This window comes from Corapipo altera, unplaced genomic scaffold (genome assembly GCF_003945725.1).
Source record: "Corapipo altera isolate COAL_440 unplaced genomic scaffold, ASM394572v1 201, whole genome shotgun sequence".
NCBI lineage: Eukaryota > Metazoa > Chordata > Aves > Passeriformes > Pipridae > Corapipo > Corapipo altera.
Genome location: NW_020884940.1, coordinates 3,463,567 through 3,484,170, shown reverse-complemented (window position 1 = coordinate 3,484,170; position 20,604 = coordinate 3,463,567). Strand labels below are relative to the sequence as shown.

At 53.4% G+C, this 20,604-nt stretch overlaps 2 protein-coding genes across 14 annotated transcripts in view; one reads left to right on the top strand and one right to left on the bottom strand.

Moving 5' to 3' along the window:
• Positions 1-1,326: 1,326 nt before the first annotated feature.
• On the top strand, positions 1,327-3,927 carry TMEM200B (transmembrane protein 200B). Its single transcript, XM_027661264.1, has one exon. It carries the CDS (start codon positions 1,839-1,841, stop codon positions 3,141-3,143), a length of 1,305 nt encoding a protein of 434 aa, XP_027517065.1. The 5' UTR covers positions 1,327-1,838; the 3' UTR covers positions 3,144-3,927.
• A 5,877-nt stretch (positions 3,928-9,804) lies between these two features.
• EPB41 (erythrocyte membrane protein band 4.1) overlaps positions 9,805-20,604 on the bottom strand; it is an 85,949-nt gene continuing 75,149 nt past the window's right edge. For 11 of the 13 annotated variants that reach the window (XM_027661345.1, XM_027661346.1, XM_027661347.1 and 8 more), the window contains 5 exons: positions 18,262-18,390; positions 16,589-16,690; positions 16,078-16,158; positions 14,065-14,172; positions 9,805-13,146 (listed from right to left, as the gene is read on the bottom strand). In XM_027661345.1, coding sequence (XP_027517146.1) covers positions 14,074-14,172; positions 16,078-16,158; positions 16,589-16,690; positions 18,262-18,390 — 411 coding nt within the window. In that variant the 3' untranslated portion in view covers positions 9,805-13,146; positions 14,065-14,073. Of the gene's footprint in view, positions 13,147-14,064; positions 14,173-16,077; positions 16,159-16,588; positions 16,691-18,261; positions 18,391-19,540; positions 20,006-20,604 lie in introns of all 13 variants that reach the window. The other 2 variants (XM_027661344.1, XM_027661343.1) reach the window with 1 other exon arrangement.

The following is a 20,604-nucleotide window of genomic DNA, read 5'->3' as shown; positions in this document are numbered from 1 at the left end:
AAAATGATTAAGACTAGGAGGGGGGGAAAATGTAATATCTTATTTTTTGCTATTTGGATGCTGACCACTGACTCTCAGCACTTCATTCATCTCAGGAAGTAGAACTGGAGTGGTCACCCCCTTCCTCCCAGGGGTTCTCCTGAGGTTTAATGTCTGGATTTTAATCTGAATATCCATGGCTGGGTGTTGTCCAAACCTTTTTCTTGTCCATTGGAGATGCAGTGGTGTGACAAGCCCCCTGCCACAGCATCCCTTGGCTGGGAGCCACCCTGCAGCTCTCTTTGGGATGTTCCCAAGGGCAGCATTCCCATGCTGGCAGTGCCAGGAGACACGGGATTGGGCTCGGACGCTCTGCCCTGCTCCAGCCCCAGTGCCAGTGCTCGCAGCATGAGTGACACAGATTCCTGTCACCATGAGGTTATTTATATTTTTTTAAAGATGTTTTTGGTCTGGGACATGTTCAAGGTATGTTTTTGGCTTCCCAGTGTCGTGGGGCACCACTTATCCCGTGCCCAGCTGACACTTCCTACTGGGCTGGGCACCAGCTGCTTTGGGCAGCAGCTTCCACACCTTTTTGCTCCTCTAGGAAAGAAGGTGCTGGACAAAATGGAACACTGTAAATCCCTGTAAATCCCTGGATGTGGAGTTTTATGTTGGTGTGTGCAAGGACAGGACCCTGGGGATGCACTGAGCAGGTCAGGGGAAATAGGAGACAGCAGTAAATTTGGAAAAACATCTCTTTTGGCTTAAATTCCCTGTGTGTGCTGGGTTGGTGGGTCCTGTGGTCTGATGAGTGGCTCGGGGCTGATGGGATGTTGGTTTAGGATTTTGGGTCATGCTTGGATCACAAGTGGGGCATGTCCAGGGAGTGGCAGCGCTCGGAGGGCTCCGGGTGTGTCTGTGTCAGACCTTTGGGTTTCCACGGGCCTCAGTGTCCCCGGGGGATGAACAAACAGCCCCTTCCCTCACTCCTGTTCAGGGAAACTGGGTGGTGGCATTTTCTGCAGGTGTTGCAGGACTGGGTGACCCAGGACAGGTCACTTGGGCCCTGATGCCAGCAATGGTTCTGTGCCAGATGTGGCACAGTGGGGTCCCTGCTGTCCTCGCTCTCTGCACGGCCCAGGGGTTTAGAGGGATGAGTCTGGGGGCTTTAGGAGCACCATTGGAGGGGACTCCTCAGCCCTTCACAGCTCCTGAGCGGGGAGAGAACTGACTCGAGGAAAACAGGGAGCAAGGGGGGAGAGCAAAGCTGCTGCTCCCTGACATGGTGTAACCTGGGAGCAAGGGGGGAGAGCAAAGCTGCTGCTCCCTGACATGGTGTAACCTGTGGGCTCGGTGTCCTTCGTCCTCCTGGCATCCCTTGCTCCTGGTATCCCTGTGTCCACGATGTTCCTGCCATCCCTGTGCTCCCACTCTCTCTGTGGTCCCCATGTTCCCGGCATCCCCGTTCTTCCCATGTTTCTGGCATCCCTGTGCCCCTGGTGTTCCCATGCTCCCCATGTTCCAAGCATCCCCACGCTCCTGGTGTCCCTGTGCCATTCCATGTCCCCAGTACCCCCACACCACTGGTGGCCTTGTGTTCCCCATGTTCCCAGCATCCCTGTGCTCCCGATGTCCCCGTGCCTCTCTGTGCTCCCAGTACCCTTACGCTCCCGGTGTCCCTGTGGTTCCCATGCTCCTTTTGTCCCCGTGCTCCCAGCACCCTCACATTCCCAGTGTCCCCCTGTTCCCCATGCTGCTGCCATCCCCATGCTCCCAGCATTCCAGGCACACGGACTCTCAGTGACACCTTCTCCTCCTCCCACCCCGCAGGAAGAGCGGCCGAGCCGGACGAGACGATGACCGTGGAGAGCACAGAGACCAACGGGCCCCTGCGGGAGCCGGAGCTGGGGGGTCCCAAGGCTCCGGTGCCCCCCGTGCCCTCGCGGCGCCGGGGCCGCCGCCTGCGGCGCAAATCCCCCCCGGAGAGCCCGGTGAAGGGGCAGCTCCGCATGCGCTCGCCGGCCGGAGCCTTCGTCATGGTGGGCATCTCGGTGGTCCTGGTGGGCATGACCATCGCCGTGGTGGGCTACTGGCCCCACCGGGGGCACGGCGGCACCGGGGCCAGCGCAGGCAATGCCAGCGTGGCCGGGGACACGAGGAGGGAGGTGGCAGCTGCGCGCCACGGACCCCACAGTGAGAAGCTGAAGCTGATCGGCCCCGTCATCATGGGCATCGGGCTCTTCATCTTCATCTGCGCCAACACGATGCTCTACGAGAACAGGGACATGGAGACACGCCAGCTGATGCAGAAGGGGCTCTACGGCATGGCCGGGGGGCTCCCCGAGGGCGCCGGCCCCGAGGACGGGCACTGCCAGCACGGGGATGGCCCCAAGGCCAACGCTGAGTGCGTGGAGGGCTGTTACCAGGTGGACCTGTCCTGCCAGCCCTGCCCCGGCCCTGGCAGCAAGTGGTCCGACTGCTACGGCCCCAATCGGCTCCAGGCCATGGCAGAGTTCCTGCAGCACCCGGCGGGATCCCCTGCGGCCTCCCTGCACAGCCTCCGCTCGGGCGCCTCCACCGAGGCCAACCTTGGCCTCCCGCGCTGCGCTGGGGCCGAATCCCTGCTCTGCTCGGCCGTGGGCGCCCTGGCACTGCCCGTCATCAAGCTCAACAACTGCCTGCTGGACGCGGCGGCACGAGGGGCTGGTGGGAGGGTGGGCCCTGCTGAGCTTCCCCCCGAAACACCACGGCCTTCCCGGGCCCCACTCTCCATTGGCGACAGCGTCACAGCCTGTGGCCAGGACTGTGGTGGTGGTGGTGGTGGTGGTGGTGGTGGTTACACCGTCATTGACATGGATGGCGGGTGCCCCGCTGCGGAGCTGGTGGCAGCAGATCTCAGCCCCGACGCGCAGCTCCACACCCCGGGACACTCCAAATCCCTGGACCTCGGCCGGCCGGGGGTGCTGCTGGTGGCCCCCATGAAGGACCGTAAGAACCGGAGCTGGCCCCGGCTGGACCACGTCAGCCTGGTGGGCTATGCCAAACTGGAAAGCACCGGCGAGTCCTCGGACCGGCTGCTGGAGCCCAGCGAGCCCCCGAGCCGGGCAGAGCCCCGGCCCAGCTCCTGGGTGGTGGGCACAGAGCAGGGCACGCAGGTGTGACATCCCTGGGGACCACGACATCACAGTCCCTCATCCTGGCCCCCAGAACCCACCAGCGGCCCCGAAAGCCCCTCTCCAGGAGGGGTTTGTTTTTAAGCAGATGCCAAGAGGAAGATCCTGACGCGCCGCTCCCAGGGGAGGACTCGCCTGGGGTGGGATGTCCTTCCTGGTGGATGCCCTTGGCCTTACAAGCCCTTCTCCTGGTGGCTTTTCTGGAGGAGCCCCCACTTTAAGACCCAACAAACTGTGGGATGGGGATGTGGGGGTGAGCGAAGCCTCACCAGCCCCTGCAGCACTTTATTTCAGTGGGGTTGGGGTGGGGGGATGATCTGGGGAGTGGTGGCCACTTGTCCAGTGTCAGCCCACCAGAAAATTTGCTTGCCCAGAGCACGTAAGCCCAACAGGGCTATTAAATATTACCTGGATGCCACGTGGTCCTGCCTCGCCTCCTCCTATTCCCAAGGGATCCTCAGGGTGGGCAGCGCCAGCAGTAGCCGGTCCAGAGGATCTCCAAGACCTTGTGCCCCCACCCAGGCTGTGCTGGAGAAGGGATGCTCCATAACCAGCTGCTGAATATTTGCAGGATGAGGTGATAAGCTCAAGGTTTGGATTTATTTTTTTTTTTGTAGAGGAGGGATGCCAAAGGGATGCCCAGGGAGCTGCAAGGTGCTGCTGCCCACCCAGAGCGTGGCAATTCCCACAGCCTGTCTGGGGATCCAGGATTTTTTGTGCTGGTTTTTGGTGGGATGAAGGGTGCAGGAGGAGGGATGTGAAGGGGCAGTGAGGTGGGCGAGTGTCAGTACTGGTTTTTCCAGGTCCCCTTTGATGCTGTCATGTTATTTGGTGCCCTTTGGATGCAGAACAGGAGCTGCACAGGATGAGGCCGGAGAGGTGGGAGCTGGGGGTTCATCCCATCCTGTTCTGCTCCCTCCAGCTCTGAATGGCTGAAATACATTTTATCTGCATGAAATATTTGGGATCTTTTATTCCTGTCTCTGCTTCTGCCTCTCTCTGGCCCGAAGTGAGCACAGAGCATCAGACCTTGCAAACTTCGGAGTCAACATCCTTCTCCAGAGCAAAACATCCCAGCAGAACGGCTGGGGAATTGCCTTTTCTGGCAAAACCCCCTCTTTTCTCGAAAAGCAACCTCCCACAGTGGGTTTTTTTTCCTGCTTTACAAGGAAGAGCTGCCTCTGTTTCCCTCACAGGGAGGTCAGAACCAGCATCCCCCTGAGCAGGGGACAGAGACGGGGCCGACGGCTGCGGTTTGGGGCCGGTTGCATCCCGAAGGATCTGCTGGCAGCGATACCAGCCCACAGCTCAGCTCTTTGTTTGGCTGCTTAATCTCAACATTATTTAGGCACTGGTTCAGTGCAACAAACAGCAACAAGAAAAAGTCACCGGCGGGGTCTGCCCTGGAGCAGCATCCCAGGGGAAGGGCCAGGAGGTTGTTTTTGTCCGAAAATAACTTTTTATTTGGGCTCAACCAGCTGCAGCCAGAGCTCAGGCTGGGCCCTGGGCCACGATTCAGGAACCAGCAGCAAGAAATTGGAGCCTGAAGCACCACAAGGAGCTGCACCAGGAGCTACTGGGGGGTTTTGTTTTCATTTTTTTCCTTCGTTTTTTGGCTGGGGCTCAGCTTGACTGTGGGAAGTGGCTGGATCACAGGGGAACCTGCGTGGACCACGTGCCCACTCCAGCATCCTCCTCCTGCCCCATCCTCCTCCTGCCCCATCCTCCTCCTGCCCAGCTCAGCAGCGTCCTCCAGGGAGGCACTTCTGAGCCACGCTGGGATTGTTTCAAAATGCAAAGCTGCTTGATTAATTAATCTGGCAGGGTGAGATGACCCGTGCCTTCTCCAGGGAGAGCATCATCTGTGCATCCCTCACTTTCAGCTCTGGCTGTGGACACCGTTTCCAGAGAATCTGTGGGATTTTAACAGTGCTGGATTCAGAGGATGGATGCCGTGGATGCTGTCCCCACAGCCTGCTGGCAATAAACTGGGCAGGGATGGGGCTGGTTTAGAAAAGAAATTAAAAGAGAAAATAGAAATATCCCCCCTGGATGGATCCCTTGGCTGACCCTGCTTGGCTGCAGAGGTGGGAAGTGAAATCATCCTGGAAGCTTGGAAGATCTCTCACTGTGCAGCCTGTGAAGGGCAATGCTGGGTGGTCTGTCCTGCCCAGGAACGGGCTGGATACACTATGGATTAAATATCCAGCTGCTCTCACCCACTGGAATATCCCATCCCAGGAGGTGCCCACTGCAGAGGAGATTCCTGCCAACAGAAGAGGGATTTTACCAGAAACACCAGCAAAGAAAATCAGGCAGTTATCCCAAATACCAACACGTCCAGCCTGGCCAGGACTTACCCCGGGGTCCCTTGGGCCAGAGGATGGACACTGGAGCAGCCAGAGACCCCACTAATTGCAGTTACCCCCCACCTCAAAGGGTTGGTGCATGGCTATGGGGCAAAATGTGGAAAATGGGTTTGGGGGAAACCACTGCCATAGGCTGTGTGTGGGACAGGTGCCCTGGGAGGGTGCAGACCCCACTGAGGGCTGTAAGAGGGTCTCCCATGCCCAGGGACACCCCAGTAGTGCTGCTGGGGCTCCAGATTTGCTGCTGGGACACCTCCATCCCCCATGGAGGGGCTACAGGTTGCAGGGGGGGTTATTAACACTCCCCCAAGTCTCTCAAACAGCTCTACAAGGAGCTGGGGCCGAGGACGATGCAGCTCCAATGGGGCAGGTTTGGTGCCAGCCCGAGAAACACCCTGCAAAGGAGCAAAAAGTGGGGGATGGAGAGAGAAGGGCCGCGCCAAAAAAACGTCAGCTCCAAATAGCAAAGGATCCAGACCCAAACCCTGGAGCACAAGAGCCACGGGCACACGAAATCAGCCACAGCCGGGGACGATCAGCTCCCACCCCGCACCTGATGCTGCTCAGCCCTGGGGCTGGTTTGCAGCCCTTCCTGCCCTCCCTCCTCCTCTTCTCGGAGTCACAGTCATGAGTCTGCTCGGTCGAGGAGTCCTTCCTTAAGATTTAAGGTCCGTGGGAAGGCGGGGGCTCTGCTCCGGGCTCTGCTCTTGCAGTACCCCGGGGAACGCCGAGGCTGCGGCGTTATTTGGGGTGAGCGATGCCGGCCGTGAATCTGCCGAGGTGTTGGGAAGATGAAGTGTCGGGGACAGTGTGACCTGTGCGAGGTGACGGTGCAGCCCCTCCTGCTTAAAGATGACCCTGGTGGGTGTGGGGAGCTGAAAACCTCTATGACCTTTCGGCAGAGTACACAGGGTGCTGCTTTTTGTTGCTTTGTTTTAAAAAAAACCGAGGCAATAACGTGTACAAAAAGCCTCTCTGCTTTGATGAGCCAGCACTGAGCCGAGGGCACCCATCCTGGCACTTCCCAGTATCTGAGGGAGCCGGGATGAGGCTGGAGCTGGGGTGGGTTTGGGGGTAGTTGCTTAATTTTGGTTTTTCTTTATTTTTTGTGGGTGTGGGGTGTCCTCCACAGGTTCATCAGCACCCCAGGAGCTGCACATTTCTCCTGCTGCAGAAACGGGCTGAGCAATGGGGGATGGTCCCCCTGGGGCTGGTCCAGGTGGGATGGAGTGAACTGAGCTCCAAAACCAGAGTCCCCCCAGTGCTATCAGTCGTTGAGTGGCAGGAGCTGGAGCCCAAATCTCCAGGGCTTTGGCTTGGGGTCCGTATGGAACCACTGGGGGCAAAAAGGGGGAAAGAAAGGAAAGGGAAAGGCAAAGGAAGGGATGCCCACAGACTTGAAGGTGTCTTGCAGTGGTGCTTTCTCGGGGGCTTGGGGATGGAGCAGGAATGAACACAATGCTGTGGAAGGAGAGGTCACTCCCTGCCTCTGGCTTTGACTTTTCCCTCATGCCTCAGTTTCCCCAGTGAAGGAGCTCAGGGCTGGGCTCAGTGTGTCCAACCTGGCCCATTGCAAATGTAGTTTCTCCCTTTCAACCTTATCCCAGACCCTGAATCCCCCTGGGCTCTCCCGGTTGGAAGTGAAGGAGTCACCCCACTGCTGCAATTCCCCCTGGAGCCCTGAGGGCACTGCACTGACCCCCTGAGAACACAAGTGGCTGCTGAGCCCCTGAAATGGGAGGAACAACCCAAAAATAACCGAGGGCTGGAACAAACTGGAGTTTGAATGGGAACTTTCTCCTCCCGGTGTGACGGCTGCTCCTCTGGGATGGAGATATGAGGAAGGACCAGGGATGAGTGATGAGCTTTTGTGGCTCCTTCCCAAATGATGGGACCCCCAAGAGGGAGGCATCGCCTTTGGTGGGGGATCTGGGGGCTGGAGCTGGCACAGGGCCACCCAGGAGCTGGGACTGGGCCCCCAGGAGCTGTGGGGAGTTGCTGCTGCCTCCTGCGGGGCCGGGACAGGGGCTTGGGGTTTGGGGTTTTATTTATTTGCATCTGCATTGCCATGGTGTTTGTTTGTCTAATATTTTCCCTTGCTTGTAGCCAGGCAAAATGCCACAGCAAAGTTACCACACACACACACACAGACACACACCCTGCTCTGGCTGTCAAGGGGGTAACCCTGAGCTTGGGACACCCACCCCGAGGGGCTGGAATGGGGGAGCTCTAAGGAAAAGCCTTTCTAGGTGTGGTGGTCCCCTGGCTGACGGCCCCAGGGCTCGGTGGCTGAGCAAAGGGTTGTGGTGGGTGTTTGCTGTCCCTGTGCTTGTCCCCCGGGAAAATGAGCTGGGGACACAGTTCCCCCGGGAATTTTGGGGGGGCCTGCAGTGTGCCCTGTGCTGGGGGTGTCCCTTCACTGGTGATGGACACGCTCCTGCTCAGCAAACTGTTGTGTCTTGGGTGGATGGGCCGTGTGGGAGCAGGTCCCACCGATGTCCCTGCAGGGTGTCCATGACAGGGAAGGGCTGGGAGCCCCTTGGGGACCATTGTTAGCCCAGTGTCCCCTCACCACGAGGGTCCCAGGGCTGATGATGTTCTTTCAGGCCACACCCCCCTATTGCCATGAGAGCTGGGAGCCGTGGGATGGACTGGGATCAGCTTGGAGCCGCTCCCTGGGCAGTGCTGAAGTGGGGACACAGCTGATGCCCTGGCTGCTGAGCAGGAGACTGACACCCCAAAGTGCAGCTGAGCAGAGGGATGAAGCCATTTCTTGGTTGTTTACCCCAGACACGCTGGGCTGGGGGCTGTGGTCTGTGCCTGGCTGTCACATCACACCAGTGCCTTGTCTGGAGGCACTGGGAGCTCCACAAACCCCAGCTCCCCGAGACAGGGCTGTTTTTGGCATGACCCTGATGGGGTTGGACAGGGCAGGAGCCACAGCCTATGCTGGCCCAGGGAGATAATGTGACACACTCAGCTCTGCTGCGGAGCTGGGAGTAAATTACGGGAGTAAATCCCGACCCTGACACGTTCCGGGAAAGCAGCTCCAGTGGTGGCAGATTCCCAACTCTCCGGGTCGGTTTCTGGGGCTCCTTTGTAAGTTTGGCTTTACAGCATGTTCAGATTTAATACTTGGAGAGGCTTGCAAGCAAACAGGCCCGGGGCAGGGTGGGAGAGGTGATGGCTGTGTCTGGAGCGATGGGAATTCGTGGGGCTTTTAGTATCTGACAGGAGCCACGTCCCCCTTCCCTTTCTGCCTCTTGGGGAACTGAGGCACGGGGGGTGGTACCACAGCAGCCCCAGGGCTGCCCTTGCCCCCAGGGCTGCTCTTCCCAGCCAGTTCCCAATCTCCAGCAGCCCTAACTGGGCCAGCTGGCTTTTGTTCTCTGTCAGGCTGGTGGCCAAGATGCCCTGTCAGCTTTCTGCTCCCTGTTTCTGTCCCTCCTAAAGCTGCTGCAGCCAGAAAAAAAAAAAAAAATGAGATGGGACCAAAAAAATTGATGGATGTGACATTTCCTCCCTGCTCCAGTTCAGTCATGTTCCCTCGGGCTGGGCAGCAGCTGCTGAGCACCAACCTCACCTGGGTGAATTCTGGATCTCAAAAAGGAAGGTTTTTTATCAAGTGATGCTGCTCTAGGAAAAACTTGGACTCTGGGAATCCCTTTTCCCTCACCTGGATGAATTCCACAGCTTCAAAGGGAGGTTTTATATGAAGTGATGCTGCTTTAGGGAAAACTCTGGGAATCCCTTTTGGCCCTTTTGGGGGGGGCTTTGGTCTTGCACGTGGCCCCACTGGGAGCTGTTTGGAAGGGTCTGAAGGCACCAAGAGCCCAGGAGAATGCTGGTGGTGGAGGCTGGCACAGGGCTGGGAGAGCCAAGGCTGCATTTGGGGGGGCAGTGGGTCTGGTTTAGGCTGGAAAAACCAAATTACCATGAAGCCAGGTTGGGGAGAAAAATGTGGAGGAGGGTGAGAAGAAGGAAGAAAGGCTGCAGGGCCAGGGAGAGAGTTTTGTTTGAAAATTTATTGAAAAATTCAATACAAGAAGCAATACTGAACACTTAGGTCTGTCTAAACGCTACAGCAACTTTCCCTTTGATTCACTATGAAAATCCAAAATAACAGCTCCCATCACTAGTTGATCTAGAAAGATTTGCCAACTTTAAAAGTTACTATTTTTATAAAGAAGAGTGTAAATGCCTACCCTAGACAATTCACAATTGCCTTAAAAAAAATTTTACAAAGCTCCTTCATCTTCTCAACTAAATTATTTATTTACTTTTACTCTTTTTTTTTCTTTTTTTTTTTTTTTTTTTTTACAAGTTGCACCTCTAAGGCTGGGACACTACCACCTCTTAAGGTAATTGTACAATTAGGAAAATCAGCAAACCACAGTTTATTAAAACCAGAAATCAGTCAGTCCTTTGCTAACACATCTCTGTTGGTCAGGGATTGCTATCAGGCAATTGGAGCCACCGTTCCAGTTTAATGGAGGAGAACAGGAGCTCCTTGCCTTCCTTTCTATAAAAACATTCATTCATATATAAATAGCTTCCATATAATGTATATTATACAATCAAGACAGTCTCTGGGTGAATTTGTGGAGTGGGAAGAGCTGGGAACATTCATATAAATAGACCTTACTTAGCCAGTTTGTCCCTCGAGCTGACACAGCACTGCTCAGAGCCAAGGATCTTAAATCCCACTGGAGGTGGAAGGGGTGTGGGCAGCCCCACCACGGCCCTGGATGAGGGTGGAAGAAGCTTCTTCTGCTCTTAACTTTTATCTTCTTCCCAGGCTGCTGCTGCTCCCATCCAGCTCCCGGGCTCGGGTGCTGCACGTGTCGGCGGGAGAGGGTCAGTGGGAAACCCCCGGGGTCAGACAGCAGGTGATGGCAAAGGGGCAGACGAGGCCATGACTTGTTTAAAATACTCAAGGAGAAGCAAGAACTCTGCAGGGGGGGGAAGTGTGAGAGTGGACAGCCTGGAAACGGCCACCCAAAATCCAGGGGAAAAGTAAAATACGAGCCCTTGAAAAGGGACGTCCGCAGCCCCAGCGGGCACGTCCCTTTGGGAAGGAACCACCTCTCCTGCCAGCAGGTTTCTCACCCCCAGAAATCCCCTGCTCAGGGTGTTTTGTCCCCCTCATTGTGCTCAGGGCACACGACACCCCAAGGGAACACTCAGGGACCAGGTTCCCCTCAATTCTTGCGGCAGCCAAGTGCCTTTAAGTGCTATGGACAAACTTAATTTATCACACTGGCTCTGCCTGGTAAAGCCCAGAAACCCTCTCAGCCACTACTCCATGTGCCCATTCCCTCCTCAGGTAGCTGCTGCAGGTGAGAAGGAAGGACTGAGTGGGGAAAAAAACTAAATTCCCAGAAAAAGGACAGTGCCAGAGGGTGCTCAGCATGAGGGGTGTTTAAGGCAAGCGTTACCCAACTAAGCTGAGGACAGCAGGGACACAGACCTGCTCCAACGTCTGCGTGGCAGAATAAGGAAGGAAGGGGCTGTTCAGACAGGTAGAGGAAGACTTAATCTCTACACTACAGCTGTGGAGCCCAGGACTCCCTAAATCCCCAGAGCAGAATGCCCTGTGGAAGGCAGAGCAGCCCAGGAGGGGATCCCGCACCCAGAGCAGCCCAGAAGCAGCTGTTGGCATGGGAAGGCTGGAGGCTGAGCAGGGGCCAGCAAGGCTCTAGGAAAGCCAAAATCCAGCAGCTCCAACAGAGTCTCCAATCAATACTGACAACTTAATTAAAATTGCACCTGAATCTGAGAAGCTGCAGCAGCCCTGGTGCAGTTCCAAGGCTGTTTGCAGCTCAACAGCGAGTCGTTGCAGCCTGAGCTAAATCCAGTGACTTCTGAAACACATCATTCAAATTTGAAACTGGAGAGAGCTTTTTCTTTATTGCCATTTTCTTCCCATCCTCGCCTGAGGAGCAGCAGAGCACTCCCTGCCCTCAGCTACCAATGTGCCACACACTATTTTATATATATATATATTTATACATTTAAAAAAAAAAATCACAACCTCAAAGTGGACCAAAGTGTTCACAAGTGTCTGTGCAGACTCTTTACAAAGCTTGGTTGGTTGGGTTTTTTTCTGCTTTTTGAATTTAAATGTTGGAAGGACAAACCCAGGCATGATTAGAATATTCCCACAAAGCTCAGAGAGCAGCAGTGGGAGCTCAGCCCCTGGTGCAGGGGAGGGAAGCACATCCAGCCCTTGGAATCATGTTTTTGGATCACCCCTTCCACACTGGAGATCATTCTGGGGGTCTCCTAAAGCTGCAGATGCCCACCCTGGGATTTCATTCCAGCAGGGGGGTCATGAAGCCAAATCCAGACCCCCCAGGACAGTGTGGAAGAGGGAATGTCAGCACTTCCCATGTGGTTTGGCTCTATCATGACCAGCAACACCTGACACCTCCTAAAATTCCTTGTTCAGCCTCTCCAAATACAGCTTACAGGCCTAGGAAGGATTGTCTAAAGGAGTTTAAATTGAATGATAGTAGGATACACGCCCTGGGAGATGGGTAACGTGTTCAGCTTTAAATAGCACTGCGAGGGGAGGAAAAAAAACCCAACCCCTGACTTACAAAATAAAAAACAAAAAACCAAAAAAACCTCCCTAATTTAAAAATCATGAACACAAACAAGTGTAAAACTATGACACTGAAAAAACTCAGTTCCTGTGAATGTTGCACAAGCCTACCTTAATAGCATCCCGAGTCCACACACCTTAAACACACACTTCTAAGGGCTTTTTTTTTTAATTTAATGGCATCTAGAAAACACAAACAGGGCGGGGAGCACTCGGCAGAGACACACGGGAGGAGGGTGAGATGCTACCACAGTCCTCTTTAAAGCTCTAAAATTCACAGTATAAAGATACTTGAAGCAACTTTTCCAGTATTCCTTAAATCTAGTCAGCTATTCAGATGTGTGCACAGGCTACACCACAAAACCCTACTGTGATCACACACTGGGGGCTGGATCCCAACGGGGAGGGAGCTTGGGGGGTGGGGGGGCAGCTCCCAAGAGCTACAGGAATAATCCAGAGGCAATCGGAAATGCTGCACAAAACTGAAGTCTTGACTCTTTAAACTGACTCTCCTGGCAGGAGGACCCATGGCTGTGGGAAGGCAAGTCCAGATCCTGCACTGGGAATATGCACAGAGGTGGCTTTGGCTCCCTTATCCCAGTCGAGGTGGAGGGAATGGGAGATAAAACAGGGGGAGCCCTGGAGCCCTGTGAGGTTTTGGGGGGTGGGGGCTGTGTCTGAAGAGGCTTTGCATGAGAGGGAATGCAAAATTGAAAACCTGTAAAAAATATTCAGTACAGTTAGAAATATGGCAGATTTCTGTCACAATAGATATATATATAAAAAAAAAACAGAAACAAAAAAAAAAACCAACAACAAAACAAAACCCTATATCCAATAGGATCCAGTGGAGCCTGGAAAAATCCCAATAAAATGTCAAAGCGCAACTCCTAATAAATGATATGAATGTCTCTGAGTGTCAAGTCTGAAATCCGAGGTCTTTGTGCTCCAGGTAGTTTCTTGGTAGTTTTGCTGGGTTTCTTTTTCCTGGTGTTGTGGCTGGCAGGAAAGTTTCCTAGGGAGAGAGAGGAACAGGGTAAGTTACAGCAGCCAACAGCAGCTTCCTGGGAGACAGAGGAACCTCCTTCCCAAAAGCAGATGGAGAACAGGTGAGTTACCATCCATGGCAGGTGGGAAGTGCCTAAAGGGGCTCCAAGAGAGCTGGAGAGGGATCTGGGACAAGGGATGGAGGGACAGGACAGGACAAGGGGGAATGGCTTCCCTCTGCCAGAGGGCAGCTTAGAGGGGATATTGGGAAGGAATTGTTCCCTGGGAGGGTGGGGAGGCCCTGGCACAGGTTGCCCAGAGAAGCTGTGGCTGCCCCAGCCCTGGAAGTGTCCAAGGCCAGGTTGGACAGAGCTTGGAGCAACCTGGGCTAGTGGGAGGTGTCCCTGCCCATGGCAGGGGGTTGGGACTGGATGAGCTTTAAAGTGCTTTCCAACCCAAACCATTCCAGGATTCTTTGCTCACCAGTGTGGGGTAGGATGGACTTTACAGCACTGAGGCACAGGCAGAACTCCAGGATTCCTCAAGCAGCTCTTTCCTAAACTCATCAAAAAGGAATCTTTCCAGGCAAACTGGGGTCCAGCTCAGGGGTTCCCTGGCACTGACACAAGCAGAGTCCACATGTCTCCAATGGCTCCGTGTGCTGCTGGTGCCTCAGAGGTGTTTGGGAAGGCAGAGCAGCCTCATGGCAAGAGCTGTGCAGCTTTTAACCAATTCTGGCTCATCTCCCCAGCAGGACTAGTCTGTATTTGGGCCTCCTGCATCATCCTCACCTGATCTACCAGGACCAGCCTCAGCAGCGAACAATAATCATTTTACTGCCACTTTGACCATACTTAGCCAAACCTTGTGTGCCCAGAGATCCACCCCCGTGCCCTGGGAGGGGAGCAGCCCCCATCCCTCCCTCGTGGGTGGTGTCTGTACTCACACAGCCTGGTTACTCCTCTGCAATCTCAGTCTCCTGGTGCACGACCACTTTGGTCACCGACATGTCCGGGTGCTGCTCCTTCGCCGCCTTGATCGCCTGTGCCAGGACCTGTGGGACAGCCAGGAGAGAACGGGGCAGAGCGGGTCAGAGCCCGGATCAGAGCATGGCACAGCATCACAGAGTGTCTCAGAGCACGGCAGAGTAGGGCAGAACGGGTCAGAACACGGCAGAGTGGGTCAGAGCGTGGCTCAGAGCCCGGCACCCACTCTCCCCAAGGGCACAAGAGCCGCCTTCTAACTCTGGAGAGTGAAAAAGAATTTTACAGAATTATAGAGTGTTAAGGGTTTGGAAGGGACCTTAAAGATCATCCAGTTCCAACCCCCCCTGCCGTGGGCAGAGAGAACTCCCACTAGACCAGGTTGCTCGAGGCCTTATCCAGCCTGGCTTTGAATACTGGGCAACCTGTGTCAGGGCCTCACCACCCTCAGAGTGAAAAATTTCTTCTTAATATCTAACCTAAATTTCCCCTCTTTCAATCTGTATCCGTTACTCATTGTCCTGTCCCTACTGTTCCTGACAGAGTCCCCCTCCAGCTTCCCAGGAGGCCCCTTCAGGTACTGGAAGGCTGCTGAGGTCTCCACACAACCCTCTCCTCTCCAGGCTGAACAGCCACTTCACAGAATGACAGAATATCCTGAGCTGGGAGAAACCCCCAAGGATCATCCATTCAACTCCTGGCCCTGCACAGACACCCCAACAATCCAGCCCTGTCCCTCAGAGCGTTGTCCAAACCCTCCTGGAGCTCTGGCAGCCTTGGGGCTGTGCCCACTGCCCTGGGGAGCCTGGGCAGTGCCCAACCAGCCTCTGGGGGAAGAACTTTTTCCTGAGATCCAACCTGATCCTCCCCTGAAACAGCTCCAGCCCCACTGAGCTCTGCCCTCAGTCTCCTCCTGTCCAGCTGAACAAGCCAAGGGCTCTCAGTTGCTACTTGTGTGGCCCCTCAAGACCCTTCACTGTCTTAGTGTCCCTTTGGACACTCCCTAATAGCTTGAGATCTTTGTGGTGCCCAAAACTGCCCCCAGGACTTCAGCCACACACTTGGGTGACTTGTGGTGCCATCACATAATTTCTAAAAGGAAAAGCTGTTTTTTAAGAGTATCCCCATCTCTCCACTGGTAGCAGATGGATGAGAGCAATCAAGCAAAGCCTGTTTATTCTTCCAGCTAGTGTGATGAGCACATTTCAGACACCTCAGACATTTTCTGTTGGAATTAATAAACCAGTTCTTGTCATAAGAATATTCTCCACCCCCACGATACTTGCAACTAAATTTAAATTCACAGTATAATTCTCTGATGACAAAATCATCACTTCCAACACACGCAAGAGGCCAGTGGGGCTGACTCATCACAAAGGTTTCACATAAAGCCAATGAGATTTAATGCAGGTGCTGAGTGCACTGAAATTACTTCTGGCACTGTACAGCAGCAACAGTGTTTCAAAGTTATGGGAAAATTAATTCAGATCAGCCAGATGTCAAGGAAAACTTTTATTTCATATTTTTATGGATTTTTTTTTTTTTAAAGTGCCATTGTCCAAAAAAAATTCTGGCATCAAAACTTTGCTGCCAACACCAGTTTCAGAACAGAATTCAGCTTTGCTGGCCCAGCTGCATAATGTCAAAAAGGAATTTATTACTGATATAGAATCACAGAATCACAGAATGGCCTGGGTTGGAAGGGACCTTAAAGCCCATCCAGTTCCACCCCTTGTCGTGGCCAGGGACACCTTCCACTAGCCCAAGTTGCTCCAAGCCCTGTCCAACCTGGCCTTGGACACTTCCAGGGATGGGAGCAGCCACAAGCTAAAAAAAATATCAGTTTGGAAGTTTTATTTTTACCCCAGTACAATTTCCCTGGGTCAGTTTTTTAGTGACATTTTCTTTGGACAGGCATGAACGTCTCCTTCGTGGCAACTCTGGGAAACTCTTTTGGATCACACCCACACTCCTACCTGGTCATGGTCCACATCTGCATCTCCTGTGATGACAATCCTCTTCTCAATCCGTGTCTCTGAAATGCCACCTTTTACAGTCTAGAACAGAAGGAAAAGCTGCTGTTAGTGTGGAAGTGCAGAGGAATTGGAGCTCACTGGGGCTGCCTGTCTAAAAGTATCCAAAAATAGCGTCACCAAACAGTCGTGCCACGGCATCAGAGTCACGGGGGAAACTGCTGCTGCTCAAAGAAAAACTGTCAAACAGTCATTTTTTTATAGCTGAGCCAGGGAAGAGCTTTTCCTCACAGTACAGCTCTTCCAGCTGCCCCACAGGACAGAGCCCACCAACTGTGCTGCAATTAATGCATAATTCAGCCTTAACGTGGGCAACCTGGGCCCCTTGTGCTTCGTTTCAGGTATTAATCATATTTTTTGAAAGGAGCTTCCAAGAGGTTTTTTTTCCTATTATTCAGCTCTGCCCATCTGCTCCATCAGGCTGTTGTGTGAGCTGTTGTTTTACTGGTGTTACCTTGGTGATCTGGGTGGTGGTGGTGCTGCTGGTGGTTTCCGAAGTGATGGTCTGGGCAGTCAGCAGGATTCCAGGGTCTAAATCCCCATTGCCACCATCTGTCTGTGGGACACAAGGACAGGCCATCAGTCCCTGAGCAGTGTGGACAGGAGCAGGGGCTCCATATCACCAGAGCAGGAAGCAATCCGAGGACAGAAGCTCCTCTCCATCGTGGATCGCGGGACGCAGCAAGTCAACCTGTGCCCGGGTGCACGAGGGCTGGGCAGGGCTCTGAAGGCTGGAAAGCCCTGGACTTTTAAGACTGGAAAAGCACAGATGCACAGAATCCCTCAGGGAGGACCTGTGGCACCCCTCAGACCAGGAAGGCTGGGTTGTTCCCAAATCTGGGCACACTGCTGGCCCTGCAGTGCTGGTCATGCCCCTCCACGCTTGGACCACAAAGGGAGACCAACACAGACACCGATCCCAAATTCCACCTGCCTGCATCCATGGAGATCCACAAAGCCAAGAGAACAACCTGGTTCAGGAGGTACCTGTCACCCTTCCTCCCTTCTGACAACACCTTGTATATCCCTTCCTTGATCTCTGCAGAAGCAAGGAACAACCACACATCTGATGAATCAGGAATAACTTTTAGAGCTGGTTCTTGGATCCCCCCTCCTGCCCAACTCGACTGCTCAAGGTCACCCAAAAATCCTAAACTAAGTCCTCCTGGTCAGCTCATCCTGTCCCTGTCCCCACTGGGCAGCATTCCCAGCTCGGCAGTGGGACAATATCTGGAGTTACCACAAGGTGGGACCATTTTCCACAGAGATCTCGTGGTACATCTCACATCCACTGCTCCCAGGCCGGGAGATGCACTTTTCCTTTTCATTTCCCAGTGGGAGCAAAACTCTTCTATTCATCTACTGAAGACCAGGGCAATGCTCACCACCTTTGTGTGAACGACTCCTCTACTTCTGCAACTGGGACAGATGCTGAACAGTCACGGGATTCCTCAAGAATCCCAAATTAGACAAGCACAGTCCATGGGATGTGGAAGGTGTCCATGCTAAAGGCAGGGGATGGAACTGGATGGTATTCAAGGTTCCTTCCAGCCCAAATCATTCAATAGAACCTGGTTTAGACTGAGGATTAATTTTAACCTTAGCAATCAATATGACCTTTGTACACTGGTATCACTCCATTAACTTTTCCAGTTTCCAATCACCACATCCCCAGTCTGGTTGTATTTCATACAAAACTTTTGGTGTTCAACAACCTTTTCAGGCTTGAAACCTAAAGGATTAGCAAATAATTTATAAACCAAGTTCTGAAGAGGCATAAACAACAAAGGAAAACAAGACAAGACATCTCTTGCAGAAAGAAAGGCCAACTCAGGTCAACTCCATATGGTCCAATCTGCATCCCAAAGCCACCAGGGGCTGAAGATAAATTCTGTTAGAATGCACATCTTGAAAAAATAATTACTCTTCAGGGATAGCAAAACCACTGCTTCTCTAAAAATACCAGATGCACCTGGAAACAGTGTCCACAGCATCAGTTAATGCCTGTGCTGTGACTTGGATGTGTGGAGAATGGCAGGTGCTGCTGTCTCACCCTGAGGGTTGGGAAAGAAAACACTTCCTTGAGTTTAATTAAGCCCCTGGAAAATGAATCAGAACACACCTTACCTGTGCAGCTTCATAGGTGATGGTCTTTGTCTCCGTGTGGACAATGGGGACTTCTTTTGTGGGAATTTCGCTTTTGATGGCGCTGGACACGTCCGAGATGGTGACAGTCTGTGTCTTCACCAGGGGGGGCTGTGAGACAGGGTTAGAAACACCTCGTGAACACCCAGTTCCCACCTCCACATCCTGACCGTGCTGCTGGCAAGGGTTCTGACACTGATCTGATAAAAGCAAACCAAGGGCAGCCTGGGAATCTTTGGGTTTGAGGCTCTGGAACTGCTCAGAGGGCAGAGACAGGGAGTGAGGATCAGACAGGCAGCAAAATCCTCCAGCCCTTCCCCACCTCTGGTGAGCCCAAACCAGGAATCAGGGGGTCAACTGGTGTGTCACAACACCACAAAGACACTGTCTCCACTGATTCTTAACTTCCTAATTACCAAAAGTTCACTGCCAGCTGCCAGGGGAAGAGGACCCTCATCTGCTGATGCCAATGTCAGGATTAACACCAACCCTGGGCACACAAAGACTTGATCACAACTGAGCAGCTTTATCCTGACTCCAAGTGCAACTGTATTATTGAAAGTCCTTGTCAGATCTTAAACTTTTATTAAATCAATGTCAGATAAAACAGAAAAGACAATGAAGTGGGGAGGGGGAAAGAGAAATCAGTTGTTCCACCACCTGATGATCATCCAGAAGAAGACAGAGTTAGTTTAGACCCAGTGCTTTCCCAGAGGGCTCAATTTGTGCTCACCATCCCCAAACCTGCCAGATGCCACCGTGATCATTAGCAGGGGAATGGGCACCTAGTGAGCCAAAAGCAACATCAACACTGAAGCAGGCAAAAATACCTCCCCGGTGGGGAGCACGAAGGGCACGAGGAAACGCGTTGGACAGCGCTTCAGATTTGCTCTGCTGCGCTGAGGCCCCAGCAGGAGCTGGCAAAATCCGTGAGGAACTAAAATTACAAGGGTTTGGAGCCTTTCTGTGGGGGTGCCACAGGGTGCTTTGATCCCAGAAAAACAAAGGGCACTGCACTGCAGTGACTGTGTTCAACGCAGAAAGATAAATTGAGAGGGGCTTGTATTTAACGCAGAGATAAATTGAGAGGGGCTCGTGCACACTGATTGCTGGGAGATTAACTGGGTCATTAACTCCAAGCACGAGTCCAAGCCAAGCAAAGCCAACTCCTCTCCAGGTCCATGGCATCTGCTTGCTGCAGTGTTTGGGTTCCCACTCCAGAGGCAGCCGGGTTTGGGGGTGCAGGAGCTGGGCTCACTACCTGGAAGCAGCGAATGACCACGGGCAGCCCGTTGGGAGCATCTGAGTTGTGACACTCTCCATGGGGCTTTCTAAAGGCAAAGCTGTCTTCACCATCCTCTGCCACCTCCTCCTCCTCCTCTCCCCAGGGCTGCTGGGGAGGTGCAGGGCTGGTGGGGGGCTCCAGCTCAGAGAGCTCCGAGTCCTTCTCCACATCCACACAAACCCCCTTTCCACATGTCAGGTCCTCCTCGCTGGCGGGGAGGCTGGGAGCTGCCTCCTCCTCCTCCTCCTCCTCCTCCTCCTCCTCGCTGCTTAGGGAGGAAGCACCAAAGTACTGGCTGGGAGAAGGCTCTGAGGCAGGTGGCACTGGGGTCTCACTAAAAGCTACCGACTGCTTTGAGCCCTCCCATGCAAAGCCAGAGTTAACACTGCTCCTCTCTGGCACTGCAGCCACATCCTCTTGGGAGGAAAAGTCACTCATTTTCTAAAAAGAAACGGATACACAAAAAAGGCCAGAGAGAGAGAGAGAGAGAAAGAAAGAGAAGCATTAGGGAGAGCAGGAGGGCAGGAGGCATCAAGGCAAAACATCGCTTTGTTATCAGGTATCATCCAGTAACACATGCAACAGTGGGGTTGGACACTGAAAAACCACATGGTGTACCCAGTGCATTTACTGACACAGCCTCCCCGGTACATTAATAATCCACTCTTCTAAATTTTAAGGAATTAATATAAAAACAACTCCCTGCACCTAAAGGAAGAGCCACCACTAAGCGTTTTTTGCCCGGTTTGGAAACAGGAATAATTTCAGTGTAGCAAGTGGGGACTTGTGCACATCCAAAATTCCCATGTGCAACAAAACCCCCCCACTATCCCAAAACCATCCCCCAATTCTGCTTTTAACTCACTGAAATACTTTATACAGTGTTTGGAGTGGAGTGAAAAGAACAAGCCCAGAATTGGGATTGCCAGACAATCCACAGAACCCTGTGCTTTGCTCTTTCCCCATCCTGGGAATGCTCACCCCCCTCTGAGCACCCTCCTGGCTGTTGTAATTCCAGGATAACTGACACAATGTCGTTG